Source organism: Plecotus auritus (assembly GCF_963455305.1).
Source record: "Plecotus auritus genome assembly, chromosome: 6".
In the NCBI taxonomy this organism is placed as follows: Eukaryota; Metazoa; Chordata; class Mammalia; order Chiroptera; family Vespertilionidae; genus Plecotus; species Plecotus auritus.
This window is the reverse complement of record NC_137773.1, coordinates 107313331-107340935: the sequence shown is the minus strand read 5'-3', so window position 1 is coordinate 107340935 and position 27605 is coordinate 107313331. Positions and strand designations below refer to the sequence as shown.

Here is a 27605-nt window from a genome sequence, read left to right as displayed (position 1 = left end):
CCCTCTGGTCTGGGTCCAGGAGCCCAGTGTGGGGTTTGAGGCACTCATTTACCAGGCAGGCCAGCCCCCTGCTACCCCTGGCTCTGACCTCTGCCTGCTGTGCCCATACCTGCTGACCTTGGGTGCATGGATGGTGGGCCAGGTGCAGCAGACCACCAACCTGGACATTTAGAAGCTAACTTTCGAGTGGCGTGGGCATTGTGCTAAGGGGTAGAGGGCTTCCTGGAGTCCCCAGGGTGCAGGTATGAGGTGAAAGCTTGGGCCTCTGCCGGATGAGGGTGGGGCAGAGTGGCTGGCTGTACTGCAGGCCTGGTGGCCTGGGCTGGGTGATGACCAGCCTGCTTTCTTGAGAGGGCTAATCACTAAGGGATGTCTGTGGGCTGGGCCAGTCTGGTTGGCAGGTGGCTGTGCTGGGGCTGCCACAGAAGGGCAGCCCCCGACCTGGGTGGCATGAGGCCGCCAGGTTCCATGACCCGAGGACCAGCCCGCGTCCTCCCCTGCCCCTCCCAGTGGTTCTCTGCTGGCCTGGTGCCTCTGGCCGCAGGAGGAAGCACGGCCGCCCAGCTGGCAGGCGCTGCACCTGGAGACCAGCAGCCGGACGAGGGAATGGAAAAAGGCAAGCCTCAAGCTGCGTTTGTTTTTCTTAGCGATACCTGAGGTAGATGTGGCCAGGGAAGTGGTCTGGCCTGTGTGGAGAGGCTGCCAGCGGCTCCCAGATCAGAGCATGTCACAGCTGCTTCCTCCAGCCCGGCCACCCTGTCCGTGCCCTGCACCTGGTAGGCCAGCTCCAGGAACAAAGCCTGTCATCGAGGTGCTCTGGGGCTTTCCAAGCACATGCCTGGTGTCCTACTTGTCTCTTCATGTGACATCCCTGTGGATCTGTAGCCGTCTTTGAGGCCTGGGGTTTGGTGACTGGGACACAGAGGCTGTCTGGTCCCTCTGGTTCCTCCATGAAGCCACTGCTGCTCATCTTTTCCTCTCAGCCATCAGTGAAGCTGGGATCCCACAGCTTCCACTCTGGGCTCCAGCATCCTGCTCCTGAAAGGAACCACCAGTAAACTAGAGGTCTTCAGGGTCTGCGGGTTCTGCGGGTTCTGTTTTCTCTGGGGGCCACCAAGTGTAGACAGGGACATTTCTCTTAGGCATTGCTGTGGGTCCCAGTGTCCTGGAGTTTGCTCAGTCATATGTCTACCAGCTGACCTCCAGGGTGGCTGGACCTGGGTGAGAAGCTCTGCTTGGGTGGCTGGTCAGTGGTGGAACTGGGGGCTGAACAAGAGCTCTTTTGCCCTGGAATATTGGGGCCTTGTGAGGTGGGGAGAGCCTGGGTCCCGAGGCTCTCCCAGCCAACGGAGATGACAACCATTATAGACATGAGGTACCTACCTCAGTGTGAATGGCCTGTCCACATGGGGCTGCCCTATGTCCATGGCTTCCTGTCCACAACCTCTTGTCCGGGCCTCCTTGGCATGTTGGGCATTGGGTGACGGTAGAGCCCTTGGAAGCCCGCAGATCCTGTCAGTATCTCTGCCCACTCTATCTCTGCCATCCACGTGCTGGGTGGGAGGCCACAGGCTGCAGGAGAATTGAGGGTTAATCTCAGAACCAGTGTCTCAGCGCTGGAATTTGTTTTGAATTTGATTCACACAGAAATTAAATGCCGTCTGGTGGGGCTGAGGTTTCCTTGGCAGGGCACTGCGGCTTCTGGAACTTCAGCCTCTTCCCCTCCGCCCAACTAGGGTCTCAGGCTCCCCCCACACACGGGGAGCTGAGTTTGTGGGCAGGGTGGCCCTTGGGATGGCCAGGCCTGTTGGCAGGAGGAAGGGCCGTCAAAATCTGTACCCCCCCTCCACCCCAGCAGAAAATAACGAGACACTTGGAGGAGAGTTGCTGGGCAGGGTGGGCTGAACCTTGCTGGGCTGTTCATGGGTGGGACCCTGAGGACAAGGACATCTCTGGCCCCAGCCTGAGCTACACCTGCACCCCCAACCCCCATCTAGCAGTGTCCATCTGCCACCTGGCTGCCCTTGGGGGCAAGTGTGGTGATGTGTGACCAGTTGAGTGCTCAGAGAGGCAGCCACTGTTCCTCATGCCTGGCCCGCAGAGAGGGATGGGTGTCCCCAACTTGACTCTATTCATCCTAGCGTCTTTCACAGCCTCTATGGGGCTGGGGCGGAGTCTCAGCAGAGTTGCTCAGGTGGTCGGGTGGGCTCTCAACAGTATGTGACCTAATCCAGGATGGTCTTGTCTCAAGATCCTCACCTTGATCACATCTGCAAACACTCTTATTCCAAATACGGTCACATTCTGAGGTTCTAGATAGGTGTGATTGTGGGTCCCTTTATCTTTTGCTTCAGATTATTCCTGCAAACAATTTCTGTGAGGAAATGAAACTGAAGCCCTGCCAAAATGGTGGCAGCAGATCAGTCAGTGTGCAGCACAAAGCAAATCTCACTGTCTGCAAGGAGTGAGAGATACAGACTGACCTAGCAAGCCTGGAGAAACCAAGTACAACTGGGAAAAAATTTAAGTAATGGGCTGATTTGAAAGCAGATTAGAAACTGCTGAACAGAATTAGCAAACTGGAAGATAGGTCAGGAGAAATTACTGGAGCTAGCCTGGGGCAGGAAACACATGGAAAACAGAGAGGGCGTGAAACCTGGGCAGAGAGGATGCCCCCATCTTCACCTGGGCCCCGAGGTGGGGGCAGGGTGGTATCTGGTGAGAATGGCCAAGGACTTCCTGAAACTGGAGCAATTAAGAGGACTCAAGAGGCCCAGTGCCTTTTCAGGCAGAAACATGAAAGTTCAGGCTGGAACATAATGACTTGGAAGCGCAAAACACTGAGCACAGGAGAATTATTAAGCAGTCCCAGGAAGCAAAATGAGGGTCCCGACCTGACATCTCACTGGAGACACAGCAGGACAATCCACTTGGTGTGTGAAAGAAGGAAATGGTCGAGAGTAAGGTGAAAGAAGACATTGTCAGCTGTGTCAAGAGTTGCTCTGAAGGAGACATGGATGCGCGGCTCTGGCCTGGGGAATGCCCTGCTGCACTCCGGACACGGGGAGGAATGAAGCCAGGAGACTGTCACGTGAAGGGATGGGGAGCACTGAACAACTTCTTGTCAGGTCCTGAAAGTAGAACTAAATACCCAACAGCATACAGCCCGGCCTCAGCGGAGATGTGCTCTCAGGCCTCCTGTTGCCCAGAGGGGACAGCGTTGACCATGTTGGGGGTGGGTAAATCACAGACTCATGTAATTTTGAGAGTCTTCATGAAAATAACAGAAATGTACAACTTCAGATTACAAAGGGGGAAATGGAATAATAAAAACAACCCCAAACGAGGCAAAAGAGGAGAAAAAGAAAGCAGGCATGGCCGCTGAGTATGGATGCACTAAAGCCCCAGGTGTGAGATAGGTGCAGGGTTGTGGTCAGGTCCTAGCTAATTAGAGATACATAGAGGACATAAAGAGATGGTATACCAACTCAATGGGCCATAAGACGAAGAGGAAACAAGGGAAGAGAGTGAAGGATGCACTGTGACCAAGGCTCAGTACAATCACCCAGGCTCTGCTTGGTGACCTGAGCCGTGACCCAGGCTCTGCATGGTGACCTGACCTGTGACCCAGGTTCTGTTTGGTGACCCGATGCTGAAGTTTTGGAGAGACTGAAGTGGTGACAGTGGCAGCTTAAATGCATATTTTAGAAATGAGGAGGAGCTCGGAAGTCCTCAGGAAACATCTGTCACAGAAGCGAGAACAGTTAGCTAAATACAAAGGATGTAGAGGGAATGAAGAAGTAGTGAGAAATTAACAAAATAAAAACAGACCTGCATTAGAGATGAACAGATCTGTGTCTGTGAAGGTCTTGTGAACGGCGAGGAGACTGAGGAGGAGGCTAGGACACGTGCCCTGCCATGGGGAACATCTCACAGTTCCTACAGAATAAAACAAGGGAATGCAATGAAGAGTTTCATGCCAATACATCTGAAAATTCAGAAGAAATAAAACTTGAAAAGTAACAGAAACAAGTTCAAGATAGAATGCTGACTGATACAATAATCAGTAAAGAAATTGGGGCACTGGAATGTAAATGGTGAGGCTACTGTGGCAAACGCTGGCAGTCCCACAATTAAATACAGGTTTCTTCTGTGACACAGCAGTTCCACTGGGGACATACCCATGAGAAATGAAAACATACATCCAAGCACCAATGTGTATGTGAGTGGTCATAGTGACATTGTGCATAAGAGCTGAGAGTGAACACCTTTGCGTGTCTGTCAGCTGAGGAATACAGAATGTGCTCCATCCTACAGCTGAACGCTGTCCTATGTAATAAAAGCCTAATATGCAAATTGACTGAACATTGGAATGACTGGTGGAACGACTGGTCACTATGATGCGCAATGACCACTAGGGGCCAGATGCTCAACACAGGAACTGCCCCCAGCCTGCAGGCCCCCGGCCAGCCAAGGTGGGTGCCAGCTGGGGCCCCCCTGATTGCCCCACTGGTCGCCCTGCAGAGGGAGGCGACCTGCAGTGGCAGTGGGGGGTGGGGCCAGCGAGTGGGTGGCAACAGGGGGTAGGGCTGGTGAGTGGGTGGCGCCAGGCTGGCCAAGGCGGGTGCCAGCGGGGCCCCCATGATTGCCCCGCTGGTCCCCCCACAGATAGGCCCTGATCACCCACCAGGCCTAGGGACCCTACCCTTGCACGAATTTTGTGCATCCAGCCTCTAGTCCAGCCGTGGGCAAACTATGGCCCGTGGGCCGGATCCGGCCCATTCGGCTGTTCTATCCGGCCCGTGGAGCCGAAAGAGCGGAGGGTTCTCTTGCTCTCCCTTCTGCTCCTTTACTTTGAATTTATATTAGTTCATACAAACACTCCATCCATGCTTTTGTTCCGGCCCTCCGGTCCAGTTTAAGAACCCATTGTGGCCCTCGAGTCAAAAAGTTTGCTCACCCCTGCTCTAGTCCTATATGATAAAAAGGTAATATGCAAATAGACCGAACAGCAGGACAACTGAACAACCAATCAAAGCATAATATGCTAATGATATGCTAAGGCTGCTCAACCACTTGTTATAATGTGCACTGAACACCAGGGGGCAGATGCTCCGACCAGTAGATTAGCTTGCTGCTGGGGTAAGGCCATTGGGGACTGAGCGAGATGGGTCGGACATGCCCTGGAGCCCTCCTGTGGTCCCTCCCTGGCCCAGTCGTGCACCGGTGGGGTCCCTCAGCCTGGCCTGCACCCTCTCGCAATCCAGGACCCCTTGGGGGATGTCGGAGAGCAGATTTGAGCCTGATCCCACAGGCTACTCCCCTTGGGACTCTCCTGATTGGGACTGATTGGGTGCCAGCCTATGGCAGGCACAGTGGGGCCGGGATGAGTGGGAGTGTCACGTAGGAGCTGCAGGCGGCATTGGACTGTGGGTTTCAGCCCAATACCTGCAGGCCACCCAGAGGGAACCCACCCATGCACGAATTCATGAACTGGGCCTCTAGTTTGAAAATAAAAAGGGGTGAAGCATGGATACTCACTGCACATGGATGAATCTTGAAAACATTGTGCTCAGTGACAGCCTCAGAGCATGTGATTCCACTCTATGGATCGTCCAGGACAGGCAAATCCACAGGCAGGAAGTGGGTTAGTGGTTGCCAGGGCAGGGGGAGCAGTGTGGGTTGATTTCTAAAGGGTAAGGGGTTTCTTTCTGAGGTGATGAAAATATCCTAAAACTGCCCATATCTGTGAATATCCAACAAAATACTGAATTGTGTACTTTAAATTCTATGGTAGTGACTTATCCTATCTAATAAAAGTAATATGCAAATTGACTATCACTCCAACACACAAGATGGCTGCCCCCATGTGGTCAAAGATCCTGCCCCCATGTGGACACAAGATGGCCGCCACAAGATGGCCAGCAGGGGAGGGCAGTTGGGAGGAACCAGGCCTGCAAGGGAGGGCAGTTGTGGGTGATCAGGCATGCAGGGGAGGGCAGTTGGGAGGGACCAGTCCTGCAAGGGAGGGCATTTGGGGGTGATCAGGCATGCAGGGGAGGGCAGTTGGGAGGGACCAGTCCTGCAAGGGAGGGCAGTTGGGGGTGATCAAGGCTGCAGGGGAGGGCAGTTAGGGGTGACCAGACTGGCAGAGGAGGGAAGTTGGGGGTGACTGGGCCTGCAGGGAAGGGCAGTTGGGGGTGACCAGGCCTGCAGGGGAGGGCAGTTAGGGGTGACCAGGCCTGCAGGGGAGGGCAGTTAGGTATCAATCAGGCTGGCAGGGGAGTGGTTAGGGGTGATCAGGCTGGCAGGCAGAAGTGGTTAGGGGCAATCAGGAAGGCCGGTAGGCGAGCAGTTGGGAGCCAGCAGTCCTGGATTGTGAGAGGGATGAACGGGATTGGGCCTAAACGGGCAGTTGGACATCCCTCGAGGGGTCCCAGATTGGAGAGGGTGCAGGCTGGGCTGAGGGACACCACCCCCCCACCCCGGTGCACGAATTTCATGCATTGGGCCTCTAGTAATCTAATAAAAGAGTAATATGCAAATTGACGTTACCTCTGCTACACCCACAAGCCACGCCCACCAGCCATGCCCACCAACCAATCAGGAGCGAATATGCAAATAAACCCAACCAAGATGGCTGTGGCCACAGAGAGCAGGAGGGAGGCTTGGGTTTCCCCAGCAATGGAGGAAGCCAAGCTTTCTGCCTGCCCTTGCCGGCCCAGGCCTCCGCTTAAGGATACAAAGTTTCAATTATAGAAGATAAATAAATCCCAACAGAAATGGCGGCAGCCACGGAGCTAGAGAGAGCAGGAGGCTAGGGTTGCCCCTGGCGATGGAGGAAGCCAAGCTTCTGCAGCCCTGGCCTGCTTTGGCCTCCTCTTAAGGCTGCAAAGTTTCAATTATAGAACATAAATAAATCCCAACAGAAATGGCTACCACCATGGAGCAAGCAGAAGGCTTGGCTCCGCTCCAGGCTACAAAGTTTCAATTGTAGAAGATAAATAAATCCCAGATACCAGGGCCTCCGCTTGGGTCTCTGGGGGGCGTGGCCGGCCTGCAAACCACCACAGGCCCTTCGCCCAGGCTGCCCCATGCCCCAGGGGAACCCCCACCTTGATTCATGACACCCTTCAGGGCAAACCAGCTGGCCCCCACCTGTGCACCAGACCTCTGTCCTTTCTAATAGAAGAGTAATATGCAGATTGACCATCACTCCAGCACATAAGATGCCTGCCCCCATGTGGACACAAGATGGCCACCACAAGATGGCCAGCAGGGGAGGGCAGTTGGGAGGGACCAGTCCTGCAAGGGAGGGCAGTTGGGAGCGATCAAGGCTGCAGGGGAGGGCAGTTAGGGGTGACCAGGCCGGCAGAGGAGGGAAGTTGGGGGTGACCTTGGCCTGCAGGGGAGAGCAGTTGGGGGGTACCAGGCCTACAGGGGAGGGCAGTTAGGGGTGACCAGGCCTGCAGGGGAAGGCAGTTAGGGGTGACCAGGCCTGCAGGGGAAGGCAGTTAGGGGTGACCAGGCCTGCAGGGGAAGGCAGTTAGGGGTGACCAGGCCTGCAGGGGAGGGCAGTTAGGGGCAAACAAGCTGGCAGGGTAGCAGTTAGGCATCAATCAGGCTGGCAGGGGAGTGGTTAGGGGGTGATCAGGCTGGCAGGCAGAAGTGGTTAGGGGCAATCAGGAAGGCCGGTAGGCGAGCAGTTGGGAGCCAGCAGTCCTGGATTGTGAGAGGGATGTCCGACTGCCCATTTAGGCCCGATCCCACCGGGCAGTCAGACATCCCTCGAGGGGTCCCAGATTGGAGAGGGTGCAGGCTGGGCTGAGGGACCACCCCCCCCCATGCACTGGGCCTCTAGTCCTATATAATAAAACCCTAATATGCAAACTTATCGAACAGCGGAACAACCGGTCACTATGATGTGCACTGACCGCCAGGGGGTAGATGTTCAATGCAGGAGCTGCCCCCTGGTGGTCAGTGTGCTCCCACAGGGGGAGCACCACTCAGCCAGAAGCTGGGCTCATGGCTGGCGAGTGCAGCGGTGGTGGCAGGAACCTCTCCTGCCTTTGTGGCAGGCGGACATCCCCCGAGGGGTCCCGGACTGTGAGAGGGCACAGGCTGGGCTGAGGGACCCACCCCAGTGCACGAATGTCGTGCACCTGGCCTCTAGTATCTCAATAAAGCTGTTTAAAAACAACAAAGAAGAGAGAAATTGGACCAGGAAGGAAATCTTTCCATCAAGAAAAGGTCAGCCTGTATGGCTTCATGGCAAGTTTTACCAAATAGATAAGAAGACACAGTTCTAATCTGACAGAACTCTTCCAGGAAATTTAAAAAAGAACATTCACTAAAGTACCTAAACTCAGCAGGAAGAACACAGAGAAGAAAATTACAAACAGATGCAAAAGGCCCAGACAAAGCAACGCCAAGATCCATCACTCCAGGATCACTTGGTGTCCAATGTGGGAATTCCCTACTTGAGCATATCAAAGGAGAAAAGTCACATGTCAGAAGGTGCAGGGATGGCATTTGATGAAGTTCCACATCCATTTGTGATTTGTAAAAGGCTCTTTGCAAACTAAAAGCAGAGGGAACTTCTTTAATCTGACACAGGGAAGACACGTAGCGAACTTCATCCTTAACAGTGAAATGGTGAATGCTTTTCTTTAAGACCAGGAGTAGACATGGACGCCTGTGGCCATCTTGTCTGAATGTGGTGATGTCAGCCAGCTCTCTTAACAGACCCTCAAGCAAGATGGTATTTTTCTCTTAAGCAGTGAGCATGTTCTGGCTCTGCGGGCGCACTTTCCCAGTCTTGGCCTTGTAGCGCTCTGCCAGCCTTTAGGGCACCCTCCTCTCCCCCGTGAGCTTGTGCATGTGGAGGGGATATGACAAGGCAGGGGTCCTCACTTCCTAGCACTGGTGCACAGCAAGAAGGGGAGCTTTTGGAGGATATTTAGGCGGCTGTATTCATGATATTAGAATAGGGATGGGTTTCTAAAATGAGGTAGAGGTAACATAGACAGGAGAAGGCTAAAAATTTAGGGGCACTAAAGTTAAGAACTTTCATTTATGGAAAGATACTGTGAAGCAAATGGAAAGGTATGTTCCTTTTATGTTGCGAGTTTTGCTGGGAAGGGGGAAACTCCTACCCTTTCTGTAGGATGTTTGTGCCTCTGCAGGGATTGGACGGTGGTTCCCACAGATCCTCTGCAGGGAAGGATTCAGGAGCTCCTGAGCACAAGTTCCTCCTCCCCTCCCTCCCTCCCTCCTTCCCTCTCTCCCTCCCTCCTTCCCTCTCTCCCTCCCTCTCCCCCTCCCTCCCTCCCTCCCTCCTTCTCTCCCTCCCTCTCTCCCTCCCTCCTTCCCTCCCTCCCTCTCTCCCTCCCTCCTTCCCTCCCTCCCTCCTTCCTTCCCTCCCTCCCTCCTTTCCTTCCTTCCTCCCTCCCTCCTTCTCTCCCTCCCTCTCCCCCTCCCTCCCTCCCTCCCTCCCTCCTTCCCTCTCCCCCTCCCTCCCTCCCTCCCTCTCTCCCTCCCTCCTTCCCTCCCTCCCTCCTTCCCTCCCTCCCTCCTTTCCTTCCTTCCTCCCTCCCTCCCTTCCTCCCTTCCACCCTTCCACCCTTTCTCCCTCCCTCCCTCCCTTCCTCATTCCTTCCTTCCCTACCTCCCTCTCCCCCTCTCTTCTTTCCTTCCTGTATTAAAGTTGAGGCTTTACATTTAGGTCTATGATCCATATTGAATTAATATGTGAATATTTGTATATAGTAGAAAGTATTTACTTGCATATAGCTATCTAATTGCTCCAGTACCATTTGTAGAAAATATTCTTTCTGTACCCAATTGCCTTTGCAACTTTATTAACAAAATCTGTTTCCCATATACCAGGTGAACCGGTTAATAATGGCGATTTTGTAATCAAAGAAAACACGATAATTTCAAGAGAAACATAAAAAGTGCTTTATTCAAAGTAATGTTCATCGCTAGCTACACATTTCCCCCATCTTTCAGGTAATTTGTGGATACTGTCCCAATAGAACTTTTCTTGTTTTGAGGCAAACCATTCAGAGACCCAATTTTCCACTTCTTCGTACGTTTTGAAGTGCTGCTCAGAAAGTGCGTATGCCATCGATCAGAACAAGTGGTAATCTGAAGGAGCAAGGTCTGGTGAATATGGCGGGTGGGTTAATACTTCCCAGGCAAGAGCTTTTAACGTGTCTTTAACTGATTTTGAAGTATGTGATGGTGCGTTATCATGAAGCAAAAGTACTTTGCGTGTCTTCTGGCACATTCCGGTTGTTTCACGATCAAAGCATGGTTCAAATTGATTATCTGTTGTCGGTAGTGATCAGTATTAATGGTTTCACCTGGTTTTAGAAGCTCATAATACACCACACCTTCCTGATCCCACCAAATGCAGAGCATTGTCTTCTTTCTGAAGCATTTTGGCCTTGGAGTCGATGTTGATGGTTGACCTGGATCAACCCATGATTTTGTGCATTTGGGATTCTCAAAATAAATCCACTTTTCATTGCCAGTCATAATTCGATGCAAAAAAGACTTTCTTTCATGCCATTGAAGTAACATTTTACTGATGACTTTTCGGTTTTCCATTTGTCTTTCCTTCAGTTGATGTGGCACCCATTTTCCTTCCTTTAAAATCTTTCCCATTGCTTGTAAACGATCGAAAATTGTTTGCTGAGCAACGTTTAATTTTTCTGCAATTTGTTTTTGAGTTTGACAGGCATCTTCATCCAATAATGCTTGTAATTGTTGGTCTTCAAACTTTTTCAGTTGACCTGGATGTTCTTTGTCTTTCACATCAAAATCATCACTTTTAAAGCATTTAAACCAGCGTTCACAAGTATCTTGAGATGGAGCATGTTCACCATAAGCTTCCCAAAGTACACTATAACTTTCAGCAGCACTTTTCTTAAAAATAAAGTAATGAATTAAAACTTCCTGCAGTCAAAACCGGTTTGGCTCAGTGGATAGAGCGTCGGCCTGGGGACTGAAGGGTCCCAGGTTCGATTCCGGTCAAGGGCACGTAACTTGGTTGCGGGCACATCCCCAGTGGGGGGTGTGCAGGAGGCAGGTGATCGATGTTTCTCTCTCATCGATGTTTCTAACTCTCTATCCCTTTCCTTCCTCTCTGTAAAAAATCAATAAAATATATTTAAAAAAAAAAACAAACAAAAAAACTTCCTGCAAATGCTCTTTTTTTTTGGCACGAAATTTGACATTTTCAAGCATAAAAATATCTGTTAACACCTTCAGCAAATTTGAAATATAAAGTTTTTTTTTTTTTTAATGGCGATGTCTTTTTTAAAAAAATGTTTCTTTATTGATTTTAGAGAGGAAGGGAGAGGGGGAGAGAGATAGAAACATCAATGATGAGAGAGAATCATTGATCGGCTGCCTCCTGCACACCCCCTACTGGGGATCAAGCCTGCAACCCAGGCATGTGCCCTTGGCCGGAATTGAACCTGGGACCCTTCAGTCCACAGGCTGATGCTCTATTCACTGAGCCAAGCCGGCTAGGGCCATATCAAGTTTTGAAGCTTACTGTCAAAACAACAAAATATCATACATATCAAATCGCATATATATCAACATATGTGTAACTCCAGCTATTGAAAAAAATCCGCATTATTAACCAGTACACCTGGTATATGTGAGCCTGTTTCTGGGACTTTGTATTTTGTTCCTTTGATTTTTTTTTGTCTATGTTGACACCAACACTATACTTCCTTAGTTACTGAGCTTTCTAATAAATCTTGAAATCAGGTAGTTAGCCCCCCAACTTCATTTTTTTTAAAGTTGCTTTGGCTATTTTATTTTTTCTGTCCCCCACTGCCTCCCCTTTGGCAATCATCAGTTGGTTCTCTTATTGTTTTGATCATTCATTTTGTTTTTAGATTCCATAGATAAGAGAGATCACATGGTATTTGTCTTTGTCGGAAATTATTTCACTTAGCATAAGACCATCTAAATCCATCCATGTTGTCACAAATGGCAAGATTTTGCTCTTATTACTGAATAATATTCCATTGCATATATGTAGCATATCTTCTTTATCCATTTATCTATTGATGAATATCTAGGTTGCTTCTATATCTTGGCTATTACTAGTAATGCAACAATGAATATAGGGGTGCATATATCTTTTTCAAATAGCTGTTTTTGTTTTCTTTGGATAAGTACCCAGAAGCGGAATTGCTGAATCATATGGCAGTTTCACTTTTAATCTTTTGAGGAACTTCTATACTGTTTTCCACAGTGGCTGCACCAATCTCCATTCCCACCAACAGTGCACAGGGTTCCCTTTCTCCACATCCTCGCCAACACTTGTTTGTTGATTTCTTGATGATAGGCATTCTGACAGATGTGAAGTAATATTTCATTGTGGTTTTTTTTAAAAAAATATTTCTTTATTGATGTCAGAGAGAAAGGGAGAGAGGGAGAGAGAGAGAGAGAAACATGCACGATGAGAGAGAATCATGGATTGGCTGCCCCTGCTTGCCCCACCGGGGATGGAGCCCACAATCCAGGCATGTGCCCTTGACCGGGAATAGAACCCGGGACCCTTCCATCCGCAGGCCAATGCTCTATCCACTGAGCCACACCGGCCAGGGCTCATTGTGGTTTTAATTTGCATTTCCTTGGTGATTAGTGATGTTGAGCATCTTTTCATATATCTGTTGGCCATCTGTATGGCCTCTTTGGAAAAATGAAAAATGTCTATTTAGGCCTTCTCCCCATATTAAAAATCAGATTGGCTGTGTCTGTGTGTGTGTGTGTTGAGTTATATGAGTTCTTTATATATTTTGGATATTATTGGATGTATCATTTGCAAATATCTTCTCCCATTCATTTTGTTGATGATTTCTTTTGTTGTGTGAAAACTTTTTAGTTTGATGTAATCCCATTTGTTTATTTTTCCTTTTGTTTCCCTTGTTCCAGGAGATATATAAAAAAATATTGCTAAGAGTGATGTCAAAGAGTTCACTGCCTATATTTTCCTCTAAGAATTTTGTAGTTTCAGTTCTAACAATTAAGTCTTTAACCCATTTTGAGTTTATTTTATATATGGTGTTGGAAACTGGTCCAATTTCATTTTTTTTTTTGCATGTGTCTGTCCAGTTTTCCCAGCACCATTTATTGAAAAGACTATCTTTACCCCATTGTATATTCTTGCCTCCTTTGTCATAGATTAATTTACCATATAGGGATGGGTTTATTTCTGGGCTCTCTATTCTATTCATTGGTCTATGTGTCTGTTTTTATGCCAGTACCATGCTGTTTTGCTTAGTATAGTTTGATATCAGGTAGTGTGATACCTCCTACTTTGTTCTTTTGCAAGATTGCTGTGGTTATGCAGGGTTTTTAGTGGTTCCATCTATATTTTAGGATAATTTGTTCTAGTTCTGAGAAGAATGCCATTGGCATTTTAGTAGCAATTGCATTGAATCTGTAGATTACTTCAGGTAGTATGGACATTTTAACAATTTCATTCTTCCAACCCATGAGCAAGATATATCTTTCCAAGTATTTATGTCTTCAATTTCTTCTTTATCTTACAGTTTTCAGAGTACAGATCTTTTACATCTCCCGTTAAATTTATTCCTGGATATTTCATACTTTTTGATGCAATTGTAAGTGGTATTGTTTTCTTAATATGTCTTCTGATTGTTCATTATTGGTGTATAAAAATGTAACCAATTTTTGTATATTGATTCTGTATCCTGCAACTTTACTGAAGACATTTTTTAGTTCTAATAGTTTCTTATTGGAGTCTCTAGTGCTTTCTGCTAGTATATATAGCATTATGTCATCTGCAAATAATGAGAGGTTTACTTCTTCCTTTTTTATTTCAATGCATTTTATTTCTTTTTCTTGTCTTATTGCTGTGGCTAGGACTTTCAATACTGTGTTGAATAAAAGCAATAAAAGTGGGGATCCCTGCCCCTGACTTTAAGGAAAATGCTTTTAGCTTTTCACTGTTGAATATGATGTCAGCTGTGGGTTTGTCTTATATGGCCTTTATTAGGTCAAGGTATGTTCCTTTTATGCCCACTTTGTTGAGAGTTTTTATCATAATAGGATATTGAGTTTTGTCAAATACTTTTTCTGCATCTATTGAGATGATGGGTTTTATCTTTTATTTTGTTAATGTAATGTGTTGTATTAATTGATTTATGCATGTTGAACCATCTTTGCATCCTGGTATAAACCCCATTTAGTCAACGTGTATAATCCTTTTAATATAGTAGGTTTTTTTGTTTGTTTTGGTTAATCCTCAACTGAGGATATTTTTTCCATTGATTTTTAGAGAGAGTGGAAGGAAGGGGGAGAGACACAGAGAGAGAAACATTGATATGAGAGAGACATATTAATTGATTGCCTCCCGTACACTTCCCGGACAAGGGCTGCAACCAAGGTATGTGCCCTTGACCAGAATCGAACCTGTGAACCTTCAGTTCATGGGCTCTAACCACGGAGCAGAACTGGTGAGGGCCTTTTAATGTACTGTTGAATCCAGTTTGCTAATATATTGTTGAGAATTTTGGGGTATATGTTCATCAAGGATATTGGCCTGAAAGTCTCTCTTTTTTTCTTTTGGTAGTGTCTTTATCTGGTTTTGGTATCAGGGTAATGCTGGCTTCATAAAATGAGTTTGAAAACATTCCTTCCACTTCAATTTTTAAAAGTAGTTTAAGAAACATACATATTAATTTTTCTTTAAAAATTTGGCTGTTTCTTGGGTGAGAACTGTGTTCCACACTTCCCTGGACATACTGTATCTTATGAGAATGTTAAAGATTAAAAGAAAATCCCTGAATATGGTAAAATGCATTTAGATCTTGTTGTTATTTTTTCTTGGAAAGTAGGCTCAGCACTATGAGAGGTGGTCAGCCAGATGAAGCAGAGTTGGAGGGATTCTGCTGCTTGTCAAGGGGCTGCCACCTGTGGGCAACCTGGGCTTACTGCCTCCACAGGCTGCCTGTGTAGGCCTGTGAGCTCACCTGTCCTGGGCCAGACGTTTGCTTTGGGTTTGTGTGTTGGGTGGCAGGCGGGGTGATGCAGGGGGGTGGCTGCTGCATTGAGCAACTGGGTGGGCTGGGCAGGCCGGGCGGGCCTGTACTGTGCCAGGAGACCTGGCTACTTTCTGGGCTGAGGCAGTTTGAGTGGGCAGAGGCTCCTTGCCCAGGCTAGCATGCAGGGCTGAGAGCTTGCATTGGGGAGTGGTAGGGTGTGTGTGAGGGGCCCTCACCTGGGCCACCTGCTTTATGCTGAATGTTGTTGTTTTGGATAGGTCACACGTGCACAGCACAATGTGAGAAGCTCACAGGCTGCAGGGAGAGGAGTGTTTCCTCTGCCCCAGGTCACCCGTGTCCTGGGTTGCCCATATGCCCGCAAACACATACGCAACATTGAGGCAGGCAGACCAAATTTGCCATGGAGGGGTGGATCCCAGCTATTCAGTCAGTCTCCAGTCTTTTGTATAGTAGTCCCTTAATTCGAGGTCAGTTTTGCTTTATGCAGTTCCAGTTACTGTGGTCAGAAAATTTTAAATGGAACATTCCAGAAATAAACAATTTGTAAGTTTTATTTTAATTTTTAAAAATATGTTTTTATTGATTTGAGAGGGAGAGGAAGGGAGAGGGAGAGAGAAACATGGATGAAAGAGAAGCATCAATATTGATTGGCTGCCTCTTGCATGACCCCCACTGGAGATCGAGCCCACAACTTGGGCATGTGCCCTGACTGGGAATCGAACGGGTGACCTCTTGGTGCATGAGTTGACACTCAACCACTGAGCCACACTGGCCGGGTGACATCTCATAAGTTTCTAGTGTGGTTCTGAGTAGCATGATGAACTCTTACACTGTCTGCTCTGTTCACCTGGGCCATGACTTGTCCCTTTCTCCAGTGTTTCTATGCTGTAGACACTCCCCACCTGTTATTCACAGATCAGTGTTGGTGATCAAATTGGTTGGAGAGAGAGAGAGAGAGAGCGGGGGGGGGGGGGGGGGGGGAGATCATGCTCATACCTTTATTACAGCATATTGTTAAAATTGTTCTACTTTATTATTAGTTGTTGTTAATCTCTTACTGCACCTAGCTTATAAATTAAACTTTATATAGATGTATATGTATAGGAAAAAACACAGTATATAAAGGGTTTGGTACAATCTGCAGATTTTGGCATCCACTGGGGGTCTTGGAACATATTCCTGCAGAGAAAGGGGGACTACTGTGTAACAAACCGTGCTCCCAGTGTTTTTGTGTGACAGCATTGTGTTGGATAGTGTGTGAGCATGTTTTAAGATAATATACCTGAAGCCTGTATTTCTAGAAAGGGAATTGGTGGGTGAATTTTTTTTTTTTTTTAATCTTCACCCAAGGATATTTTTCCATTGATTTTAGAGAGAGTGGAAGAGAGAAGGAAAGACAGAGAGAAATATCAGTGTGAGAGAAACACATCAATTGGTGCCTCCTGCATGAGCCCCGACCAGGGCCTGGGCCAGGGAGGAGCCTGCAACCAAGGTACATGTCCTTGACCAGAACTGAGCCCCAGGCCCTTCGTTCCGAAGGCCGACACTCTATCCACTGAGCCAAACTGGCTAGGGCGGGAGAATTTTTATAGATATGTCAGTCCAGAATTCCAGCCATGGAGGGACATCTCTTTCTACTTGTCCTTGACAATAATCTTATCAGACACCAATTTGTGCTCATCTGATGAATGAAAAATAATATATCAATATAGTTTTATTTTGTGTTTCTTTTTCTTTTTAAAAATTTTTATTAATTTTCAGAGAGGAAGGGAGAGGGAGAGAGAGACAGAATGATGAGATAGAATCCTGCATGCCCCACACTGGGGATTGAGCTGGCAACCCGGGCAACCAGGAATCAAACTGTGACCTCCTGGTTCATAGGTCAATGCTCAACCACTGAGACACACCAGCCGGGCTATTTTATGTTTCTTTGATTGGGGTGGAGCCTCTTATAAGTTTTAACAGCAGCTATATTTCCTACCTTTGAACTGTATGTGCATATCCTGTGTCCTCTGCAATTGACCCCTTTTATTAATGATCTTTAGGAAAAGATCCACGCACTCGTGCACATGCACAAGCACATGAACAAAGGAAGTTGGTCCTTGGTTTGGGATTGGAGTTGCAACATTTTTTTTTTTTTTTGACTCTTGTCTATTGTTTTTTTTTGGGTTTTTTTTGCTGTCATTAGTATTAATTTTAAAAATTTTTTAAAAAATTTATTATCTAAAGTATTACATATGTCCCCTTTTTCCCCGATTGACCCCCCACCCTCAGTCATTCCCACACAAGGCAAGCCCCCACCTCCCCAGTGTCTGTGTCCATTGGTTATGCTAATATGCATGCATACAAGTCCTTTGGTTGCTCTCTAACCCCCCCCCCCGCCCCCCCCCCCTGCCATTTGTCTCTGGATCTATTTTTATTCATCAAATTATGTTGATCATTATATCCCACAAATGAGTGAGATCATGTGATATTTCTTTCTCTGACTGGCTTATTTCGCTTAGCATAATGCTTTCCAGTTCTATCCATGCTGTTGCAAATGGTAAAAGTTCTTTCTTTTTTTTTTTTTTACTCATAGTTCTTTTTTTTTTTTTTTTTAACATATTTTATTGATTTTCTTACAGAGAGGAAGAGAGAGGGATAGAGAGTTAGAAACATCGATGAGAGAGAGACATCGATCAGCTGCCTCCTGCACACCCCCCACTGGGGACGTGCCCGCAACCCAGGTACATGCCCTTGACCGGAATCGAACCTGGGACCCTTGAGTCCGCAGGCCGACGCTCTATCCACTGAGCCAAACCGGTTTCGGCAGTTCTTTCTTTTTTATAGCAGCATAGTATTCCATTGTGTAGATGTACTACAGTTTTTTAATCCACTCATCTGCTGATGGGCACTTAGGCTGTTTCCAAATCTTAGCTATGGTAAATTGTGCTGCTATGAACATAGGGGTGCATATGTCCTTTCTGATTGGTGTTTCTGGTTTCTTGGAATATATTCCTACAAGTGGGATTACTGGGTCAAATGGCAGTTCCATTTTTAACTTTTTGAGGAATCTCTATACTCTCTTCCACAGTGGCTGCACCAGTCTGCATTCCCACAAGCAGTGCACGAGGGTCCCCTTTTCTCCGCATCCTCTCCAACACTTGTCGTTTGTTGATTTGTTGATGATAGCCATTCTGACAGGTGTGAGATGTTACCTCATTGTCGTTTTGATTTGCATCTCTCGGATGATTAGTGACTTTGAGCATGTTTTCATATGTCTCTCGGCCTTCTGTATGTCTTCTTTCGAAAAGTGTCTAGTTAGGTCCTTTGCCCATTTTTTGATTGGATCCTTTACCTTCCTTTTGTTAAGTTGTATGAGTTCTCTATAAATTTTGGAGATTAAACCCTTATCTGAAATAGCATTGGCAAATATGTTCTCCCATTGTCTATTGTTTTTTAAAACTCTGTGCTACTGTTTCACTGTGCAGAGATTCTTACATTTTTAGAGTAAAATTTATTAATTTTTCAAGGTCTTTTGGATTCTGATTCCCTCTGAGAAAAGCCTTCCTGATTCTAGGAGTGTTTTATAAACCTCTCATCTTTCCTCTGGCACTGCTCTGGTTACTCTCTCTGTTGGGGTTCTGTCCTGGATCCCTGGTCCGTATCACTGAGACTTCTTCCACTATGCCCAGAAACCAGTCCTCCTGCACCCTGAACATGGTCTGCCTACTTATTTTGCCACCTGACACCTCCACAAGGGTCTGTCCTCTGCACCCCAGGCTGTGAGCCCCAGATAGTTGCTCTATCTGCAGGCCACACACTGAACACACCCGGCAGTGTAGGGGGTCTGGCGCAGGGACCATCTGGGTGCTGCTGTTGGAGAGTTGGGAAGGGGCTGCCTTGGGAGCAGAACAGTGTGGCTGCAGCAGGGTTCCAATCTCACAGCACCTCTAGGGCATGGGGAACCCTGCTCTCAATCTGCATGTATAGTATGGACACAGTCGGCCCTAGGTGTCAAAGGACCCCTGTTCTCGGCCCCCAGATGCAGTGTGGATGAGGAGGCCCTGGGTATGGGGAGACCCCTGCCCTCAGCCTCCCTGGACTGAGAAGAAGCATGGCCCCAGGTATGGGTGGACACCTGCCCTTAGCCGCCATGTACAGCATGGACCGGGTACAACCTCAGGTAGGGGACTCCTGCCCTTGCGCAGTGTGGATGGGAGGCAGTGCAACCCCGGTTGTAGGGGGACTCTGGCTCTCTCCTTACCTGAGCTAGAAAGCAGTGTGGCCCTGGGTGTGTTGGGACCCCTGCCATCAGCCTCTCTGGACTGGGGGGGCACTGCGGTCCCCCATCATTTCCCTCTCCTTGTTCATTCTCTCAGCTGCCCTCTCTAGGCTGGCCCCAGATCCCCCTACATTGGCCCCACCTTTGGGGGTCCTCTTGGATGCTGGAATGTTTTGGCACCGCCTGGAGCTTGGTTAATCTCGTGCAGGTTGGAGGCTGTGGGGTTTCTGCTGCCTGGCACCCGTTCTGGGCACAGCTGTTGACATTCCTGTCTGGGGACAAGTCTCTACTGTGTGAGCTGCCTTTGTGTGGGGAGCATGGCTTTTCCAGCCTCAAGCTTGGGGTTTGCGGGCCCCAGCCTGTTCTCCGTCTGCCTCAGCAGCTGTCTTTGGGCAGGAGGTTTGGAAGTCCACGAAGCCACTCATGGCAGTCCCTGTGCCCTTAGGAATGAAGCACAGTCCCTGTGGCAGCAGTGGGGATGCAGGTCACTGGCTGGCTGGCTGGCTTCGTCCTTCACCCACCTCCTCTCTATCACACATCCCAGCTCAGAGCTCACAGACACCTTCTCCTCAAAGGCCTTGCTGCCTCTCTGTCTGCACCATAGAACCACCCATTCCAGGCCCCTCCTGTGCCTTAGGGACCTTCGGGATTCTCTTCCAGCCCGGGTCCATGCTGGCCTCCCACTGTGCACGGGGTGGGGGGAGCAAAAGGGGCTCCTGGCTCAGAGCATCACTTAGGAGAGTGGCCCTGCAGTGAAGTCTTCTGGGACTGGAGCTGGTGGGGGCACGGCCAGTGCTCTGTTCTGGTGCCAGGCCCGCTCTGGGCACGTGGAGAGCAGGGCCCAGGCCTGGTGGGGGGAGGGGGGGCAGGGAGTCTTCTAACAGAGTCAGAGTGTGGAAGGGGTGGAGTGTAGGGGCGCATCCTTGGTCTGAGGCCTGCCTGTGTGGCCTCACCCTCCAAGGGTGACTTGCTCCCACCTGCTGGCCACTCCTCTCTGCACCCCAGGGCCTTTGCCCTGGTATCCCTACAGTGTTGCCTGGCTCCCTGCTGTACCTCCTGTCTTTGGGGAGCTGACTGGAATGAGTGAGGCAGGCCCTGTCTCTTCAGAGTCTGGGAGTCCCACTGGGCCCTCAGCAGGGTAGAGGCCCCCACCCAGGCAAGGCCCGGGAGAGGCCATGCTGGGGTGTATATGGGGGGAGGCGAGAGGGAGTGGAGGCAGGGAGACTTTGAAATCCAGTGCCTGGGTTATCCTCAGAGGAATATCATTGCTGGGGGTCTGCCACAGGGTGGGGTTCTAGGAGGGCCCACCACATCCCTCCTATAGAAAGCTGGGGCTCCTGGAGTCAGCCTGGTAGCCACTGTGCCTCCGAGTGGCCTTTTGAGAGGTAGCAGGAGGGAGGATGGGGCATGGTGAGGGGATCATGCTCCCCATGGATGGGCTGGGGTGGGAGGCTTGTTTCCAAAAATGCTCAAATGGGAACTCTGAGTTCTCCCCTGACCTGGTGGGCATCTCTCCCTCCCAATGCTAAGGGTCTGAATGAGGCCCAGATGTACAGTTGCTCTATCTGGGGACACTGAGGCCACAGCAGACAGAAGGCCAGGCCTTTCGGTCCCTGGATGGAGCAGGTGGGGGAGGGGGGCAACAGGACAGAAAGCAGGCTACCGACCCCATGCGCCAGGGCCTTGGGTGGAGCTACAGGAGAAAGGGGCTGGTTTCCCAGTGGCATGTGGATCCTGGGCTGGGAGGTGCTCTGGTGCAGGCGTTTTGGGAGATCCCTTGGGACCTGGGGCCATGTGTACAGGCTGCTGGAGGGCAAGGACCTCCCAAGGGTCCACCTCCACCTGGGGATGGCAGAGGTGGGCGTCCAGGAGCAGGGCTCCTCCAGCTGGGTAAGCAGGCAAGTCAGTGGGTGTAGTGTATGTGTCTCCTTGAGGCCTGGCCTCCGAGCCCTGCCCGGGTGTGTGTGATGGCTCTTCCTCTGGGGCGCTGCTCACCCTGGGCTCTCTGTGTGCAGGCTGACCGGCAGCGAGCCCCTGACCATCCTCCCGCTGACCCTGGAGCCCGAGGCAGCCGTACAGGCACACTACAAGGCGTGCGACCGGCTGAAGCTGGAGCGGAAGCAGCGGCGCATGTGCCGCCGGGACCCGGGTGTGGCGGAGACACTGGTGGAAGCGGTCAGCATGAGCGCCCTGGAGTGCCAGTACCAGTTCCGCTTTGAGCGCTGGAACTGCACCCTAGAGGGCCGCTACCGGGCCAGCCTGCTCAAGCGAGGTGTGGTGCACTGGGTCCAGGTCAGGGGAGAGGAGCTGAGGGCATAGGGAAAGATCCCAGAGCCAGCTCCTGCCCAGCCCCTCCCAGCTGCCCTGTCCCCACACAGGCCTGAACTGTTACTGGCAGGACTAGGAGCCTTTGGCAGCTTTGCCAGGGCCTCAGGCAGCTCTGATGGCTTTTCCCACATGCCTGTGGCCAAGGCTCAGTGCCCATAGGGATGGCAGGGGTCCAGCTGGTGCCCAGAGCACAGAGCCTCTTCTCTCCCGTCTCTCTCTGCATGTGGGAGCTACTGGGGACTCTCATCTGAGCCTCTTGATGACCTTGTTAAAAAATGGGAGACCAGGCAGGGCTTCCCTAGGGCCTCGGGCCATTCTGGTGGGTAAGAGACCTGGATGGATGGGGTCTCTGATCACCAGGCAAAATGAAGGCCACAGTACCTCTGGATTTATGCCCCCCCCCCACCCCGCCCTGCACATAGGAGAGCCCTTAGCCCAGGAGGTATTCCCCCTCCCACCAAGTTGATCATGGGAAGGTTCCAGCAGTCCAGGATTTGGGGCTTCATCGGGAATGCAGTGGTTCAGCTGCACATAGTGATAGGTTCTGCTGCTGGTGCCACCACTGACCGGCCTTGCTGCCACCCCCCTCCCCCAGGCTTCAAGGAGACTGCCTTCCTCTACGCCATCTCCTCAGCTGGCCTGACCCACGCTCTGGCCAAGGCCTGCAGCGCAGGCCGCATGGAGCGCTGTACCTGTGATGAAGCCCCTGACCTGGAGAACCGGGAGGCCTGGCAGTGGGGTGGCTGCGGAGACAACCTTAAGTACAGCAGCAAGTTCGTCAAGGAGTTCCTGGGCCGGCGGTCGAGCAAGGACCTGCGTGCCCGTGTGGATTTCCACAACAACCTCGTGGGTGTGAAGGCAAGCGGGGCGGGGGTGGGGGCGCAGGGTGGGGGAGGGGTGCCATGGAGTAGTAGTGGTGGTGGTGGTGGTGGTGGTGGTGGTGGTGGTAGTGAAGGGGGTAGGCCAGGCTCAGAAAGGGCTGGGGGGTGGGGTCTGCTGTCTCTGTGCGTTAGTTCTGGCCATGTGGTGCCAGCCACAGTCTTATAGTTTTCCCGCTTATATAAGTCTCATTACCTGCCAGATAGATAGAGATGCTAGTTGTCATCTGTGTTCCATGGCCTCCCTTGGAGGGTGCCCGTGGCCTCCCGTGGAGAGTGTCCTGTGGTCCCCCATAGAGAGGTAGAACTAGAAGGCCTACTTTCTACTGATTGGGGAAGAGCCAGGTGGGTCTGGGGCCATCTGTGTCTGGCCCTGGGTGTCAAGGCCACCAGGAGGGTCTCTGTGGTAGGTAGCATCTATCCAGGAGGATGGCAGATTGAGAGCCCTGCCTTCCAGGGCTGAGGGGCAGGTGGTCCTGTTACTAGGGACCTAGGTGGAAGCAGTCTGGGAACTGTGCTGGCCAGGGGTCCCAGGGAAGGCCTGGGTGCAGCTGGTCCTAGTATGTATGTGGGGGTGCTTCTGCTTAGGGATCTCATCTGTGGCCAGGACTCTCTTCTGAGGGAACCCAGCTCAGAAGACTCAGGAAAAGGAGTCTCTTGGTGTTTTGGCTGGGCCCTTCTAGGGCTGCGGGCTGCAAGCATGACTGGGCCTTGGGGGACCTCGCTCCTGCCACTCTTCACCCTTCCTGCAGTCCTGTGGCTCTCGGGTCCTCAACACTGGAGTAGGCATCAGGCCTGTACCTGTAGTCCTAACTGTGGTTGGAGCCCTGCCCCCTTAGGTCCCCAGCAACCTGGGCCACCAACTGCCCCCCAGGCTCAGCCATTGCCTGGGACTGGCAGGGGACCCTAGGAATGTGGAGCCCAGGCCTGGGGGGATGTGATTAGAGCCAGCCTACTTTGAGCCTCTTTATTGACTAGCTGGAGTTCTGAGTCCTGGATGGGAACTCCTTTTCTCCTTCAGTCCTCTGGGGAGGGCGGTGGGGAGATTAAATCCCCCAGGCAAGGCCTTTTCTTTTCCTTTGTACTTGCCTTTTGTAAGCTATAAATGAAAAGTCAGAATATGAAAAGTGCTCCATTAGCTTCAGGCCTGGGTAAGTAGTGTTTTAATTAAACTTGTCATGTTTCTCAGCAAAGTATCATTAAATGTGACTCTTCTGTTGCGTGGCCAAGGAGTAGCTATGCTTCTTAATCCCCTGAGATGGCCCTCCCTGGGAGCTCACACCTGGCTTAGGCCCCTGGGGAGGGCTGCCCTGCCCTTCGTCCTTACGTCCCTCCAGGGTCCCCTGTGTGGGCAGTCTGGCAGGAGGCTCAGTGGGACAGTGGCCTGACTTCCTACTTTGCAGGTGACACCCAAGTCCTGGAATTGGAAGGACCCGGTCTGGGTCTTGGGAAGCTTCCCCGAGTCTGAACACAGCTTGATGCTCGGCCACACCTGCTCCTGCCCTGGCCAGCTGCTTTCACTTCTGTGTTGGTTGGGTGGCACCCATATGTGCAGTAGCACCAGGTCCCAGTGCTCAGGCAGGGACGTGGTCAGCTGAGTTACAGACACCAGCGGCCAGTCCTGCCCATTGGGTGTGCCACACTCCAGAGAGCAGACTGATAGGGTGCTGGTGGTGGGGCTTGCTGTGCCCGTGTAGGGGCAGTCCTAGACACAGGGAAGAACATCTGGGCGGGAAGGGAGTGTCTCCACCGGGCCATAGGTGCTGTGGTGGCTGCTCGAGGCCATGGTGCTGGCCATAGGGCTTCTGTCCTAGGCGGTCTGCGGCTTGAAGGCAGTGGGATGGGTGTGTAAGCCAGGGAGCCTGGGTAATGGGTAGTGGTGGCCCTCTGGGCCATGCCTGGGTTTGGTGGCCAAAGGGTTTGGTTCTAGGGTGGGTGCCAGTTTCAGCCCCTTTTGGGGTCTGGTCTCTTCTGCCAGGTGTGGCCCACATGCTCACCTCCCCCCCTCTCTCTCCAGGTGATCAAGGCTGGAGTGGAGACCACGTGCAAGTGCCACGGTGTGTCAGGTTCCTGTACTGTGCGGACGTGCTGGCGGCAGCTGGCACCCTTCCATGAGGTGGGCAAGCGCCTGAAGTACAAGTATGAGACAGCGCTCAAGGTGGGCAGCACCACCAACGAGGCTGCCGGTGAGGCAGGCGCCATTTCACCACCCAGGGGCCGGGCCTCGGGCACAGGTGGTGACCCGCTGCCCCATACACCAGAGCTTGTGCACCTGGATGACTCGCCCAGTTTCTGCCTGGCCGGCCGCTTCTCCCCAGGCACCGCTGGCCGCAGGTGCCATCGTGAGAAGAACTGCGAGAGCATCTGCTGTGGGCGAGGCCACAACACACAGAGCCGAGTGGTGACACGGCCCTGCCAGTGCCAGGTGCGCTGGTGCTGCTACGTGGAGTGCAGGCAGTGCACGCAGCGGGAGGAGGTCTACACCTGCAAGGGCTAGCGCCAGGTGGCCAGGCTGCTGTGGGGGTGCAGGCAGCGTGTGCAGCAGAGGCATCTACACTTGCAGACTGAGCCCTGGGCTAGGTGCTCCCAGCACATTTGGGCATGAGGCGGGGGCAGGAGCCCAGCCTGGTCTGACCTCCGCATACCCTCTGCTTTTCCGTCCCCAAAACCCGACAGCATTGCACTGATGCTTCCTGTCCTTAAGAGTCCAGTTCCTGTGTCACAGTGCCCCGCACCACTTGGGCTCCCTCCGAGGAGCATGGGTGCACCTTCATGACCACACAGGGCCTCTGTGGCAGCCTGTTGGCTGTCCTCCACCAGCTCTGGTTAGAGTCAAACCACTAGGAGAGGGACGGCCAGTGAGGGGAGGGGGCACTGCTGCTCCTTCTGACATCAAGCACTTCTCTCTGGAGTAATATCAGTGACTTTTAACTTATTTTAATTTAACTAATATATAATAATTATTTTCTTTGTCCCCATTATGTTCCAGGCTGTGGCTCTCCCAGTCTGCAGTCTGGAGGGGCCCCTTCCTCTCTCCTCCCCTCCCCTCCCCCCGCCCCCCCGACTTATTTGCCTGATCTGCTTTGTGTTTGAAACCACTAAGTCAAGAGAGTCGTTGCTGTCGTTGCTCTAAGAATTAAAGCGAGCTGTGTCTGGCCACCTCCCTCAGGGCTTCCGGAAGTCAGGTTCAGGCTGCTGCCCCCAGGGAAGCCATCCTGGGAAGGGAGCATGTGGGCACACAGCCCTGCACTCCAGCCCCTAAATGCAGATTTTGGAGCCTGGGGTGGCAAGGCCGGCCTGCCTTCCCCAAGGGGTATGCATGGGCATCGGGGCAGGGCCAGCCCCTTGGAGTGTTTATTTCACAAGGAAGGCACAGCTTGCTCTGTGTCATAGTGGGGGAAGCAGGGTGGGGATAGATGTAATGGAGTGTGTTTGGGGCTAGGATTTGGCAAATGGAAGGCTGTGTTCCTTGGCCATGCTGTTGTCTTTGCCGGAAGGAGTAAAAGATGGCCTACACCGACCTGGTTTGGTGTTAGTGTGCGCACACGTGTGCATGTGTGCTGAGTATGTCTCTGTGTGGTGCATGCATGCTTGCGAAGTGTGTGCATGTATACGTTGCATGTGTGATGTGTATGCACACATGACTGCACATGCATGCGTGTATATGAGCACATCATGTATGCATGTGCTGTGTGTGCATACATGAGTGCGTGAACATACGCACATGTTCATGGGTGTGTGTGATTACATGGATGTATGCATCTGAGCACATGCCTCTGCTGTATGCGTTATGTATGCACATGTATGGAAGCACGGGTGCTGTGTGTACATGTGTGCATGTGCGTGCGCATGTGCCATGCGTGTGTGTTGGTGTGGTCTGTGGGTGGTTGGGGTGTGACCTGGTCCACCCTGTGCCCTTCCTTAGCGTGGGCCTCTCCTTCCCACATTGACGTGAATGGCGGCCGTGGCTCTGGAGCTTCTGCCCTGGGCCTGTCCTGCTCAGCTGGCGGCTGTGCTCCAAGGGTGCAGGCAGTGTGGAACCAGGAACTACTGAGCTAGGGCATTCCTTGGAGTCCCAGGGGCTCCAGGAACCCCAGGGAACTGTGTTTTTAAAAGAAAACCTATTTATGTTGATGTGGGTCTCTTTGTTCCTGTTTTATAGTGTAAATAGTAAAGTTTATTCTCCTGTGGTTCGGAGGACACACCGTGAATAACTGCTGTGGAGGCCCATCCTGGAAGGGAGCCAGGTGGGCTCCTCAGTGGCAGGAGATGTGGACCTGCCCCCATCTCTGCAGGCCTGGCTGGACGGGGTGAGCCGGGGTGCCTCCTGGTCATCCCCACGCATCCCTGCCCGCTGGGCCCAGAGCAGGTGGAGCGGCACGCTCCCACGACAAGACTGTAGCCAGTCACTACTGGGTCTGGAAAGGTGGCAAGTCAAAAGAAGGATATATATTTTTTAAATTAAATACCACATTTAGCTATTTTTGTCATAAATATTAAGAAAAGTATTTTTTAAAACAAGGCAGACTGAGAATGTCTGCTGGCTGGCTTGTTCATATATAAATATATATCAGAATGTCTTGCTAAGCAAAGAAGCAACTCCCACGGATGGAGCCTCTCCTAAACGTGCTTCTCTTTCATGTGGCAGAGGGTCTCTGAAGGCAACGTGTCTGCAGTGGGGCCAGGTCCCCGGGTTCAGCCTCTCTAGGAGCTGCGGGGTGGGCAGCCATGCTGAGGGCCAGGCGGGTCCCGGCCACCTGCTCCCCACCAGGCCCTCAGATGTGGGTTCCGGGCAGGCTCAGCCAGTCCGGAGGTTGGGAGGAGAGGGGCATTCATTCACACATGACTCTGTGTTCAGCCTCTCCCGCCAGCCTACCCACTTCTCTACCTCATCTATATAGTGAGTAGGTGTGCACTCGAGTGACTAGGAGAATGTATTTATTTAACGGCTTTGTGTAACACAATCAGAAACAAGTGGAAACACTAAATAAACGTATTTTAAATTATAGCCTGACTCAGTCCGATGACTTCAGGGTAGTTATGATGAGCCTATGGGTGGAGGGCCTGAGATGAGGT

The 27605-nt window shown here is 51.0% G+C and overlaps 1 protein-coding gene across 3 annotated transcripts in view; it reads left to right on the top strand.

The window, feature by feature from the left end:
- The window catches only part of WNT9A (Wnt family member 9A), a 79795-nt gene extending 52258 nt beyond the window's left edge, over positions 1–27537 (top strand). For all 3 annotated transcript variants that reach the window (XM_080674769.1, XM_080674768.1, XM_080674767.1), the window contains 3 exons: positions 21339–21595; positions 22247–22509; positions 24547–27537. In XM_080674769.1, coding sequence (XP_080530895.1) covers positions 21454–21595; positions 22247–22509; positions 24547–25026 — 885 coding nt within the window. In that variant the 5' untranslated portion in view covers positions 21339–21453 and the 3' untranslated portion in view covers positions 25027–27537. The remainder of the gene's footprint in view (positions 1–21338; positions 21596–22246; positions 22510–24546) is intronic.
- Positions 27538–27605: the final 68 nt, after the last annotated feature.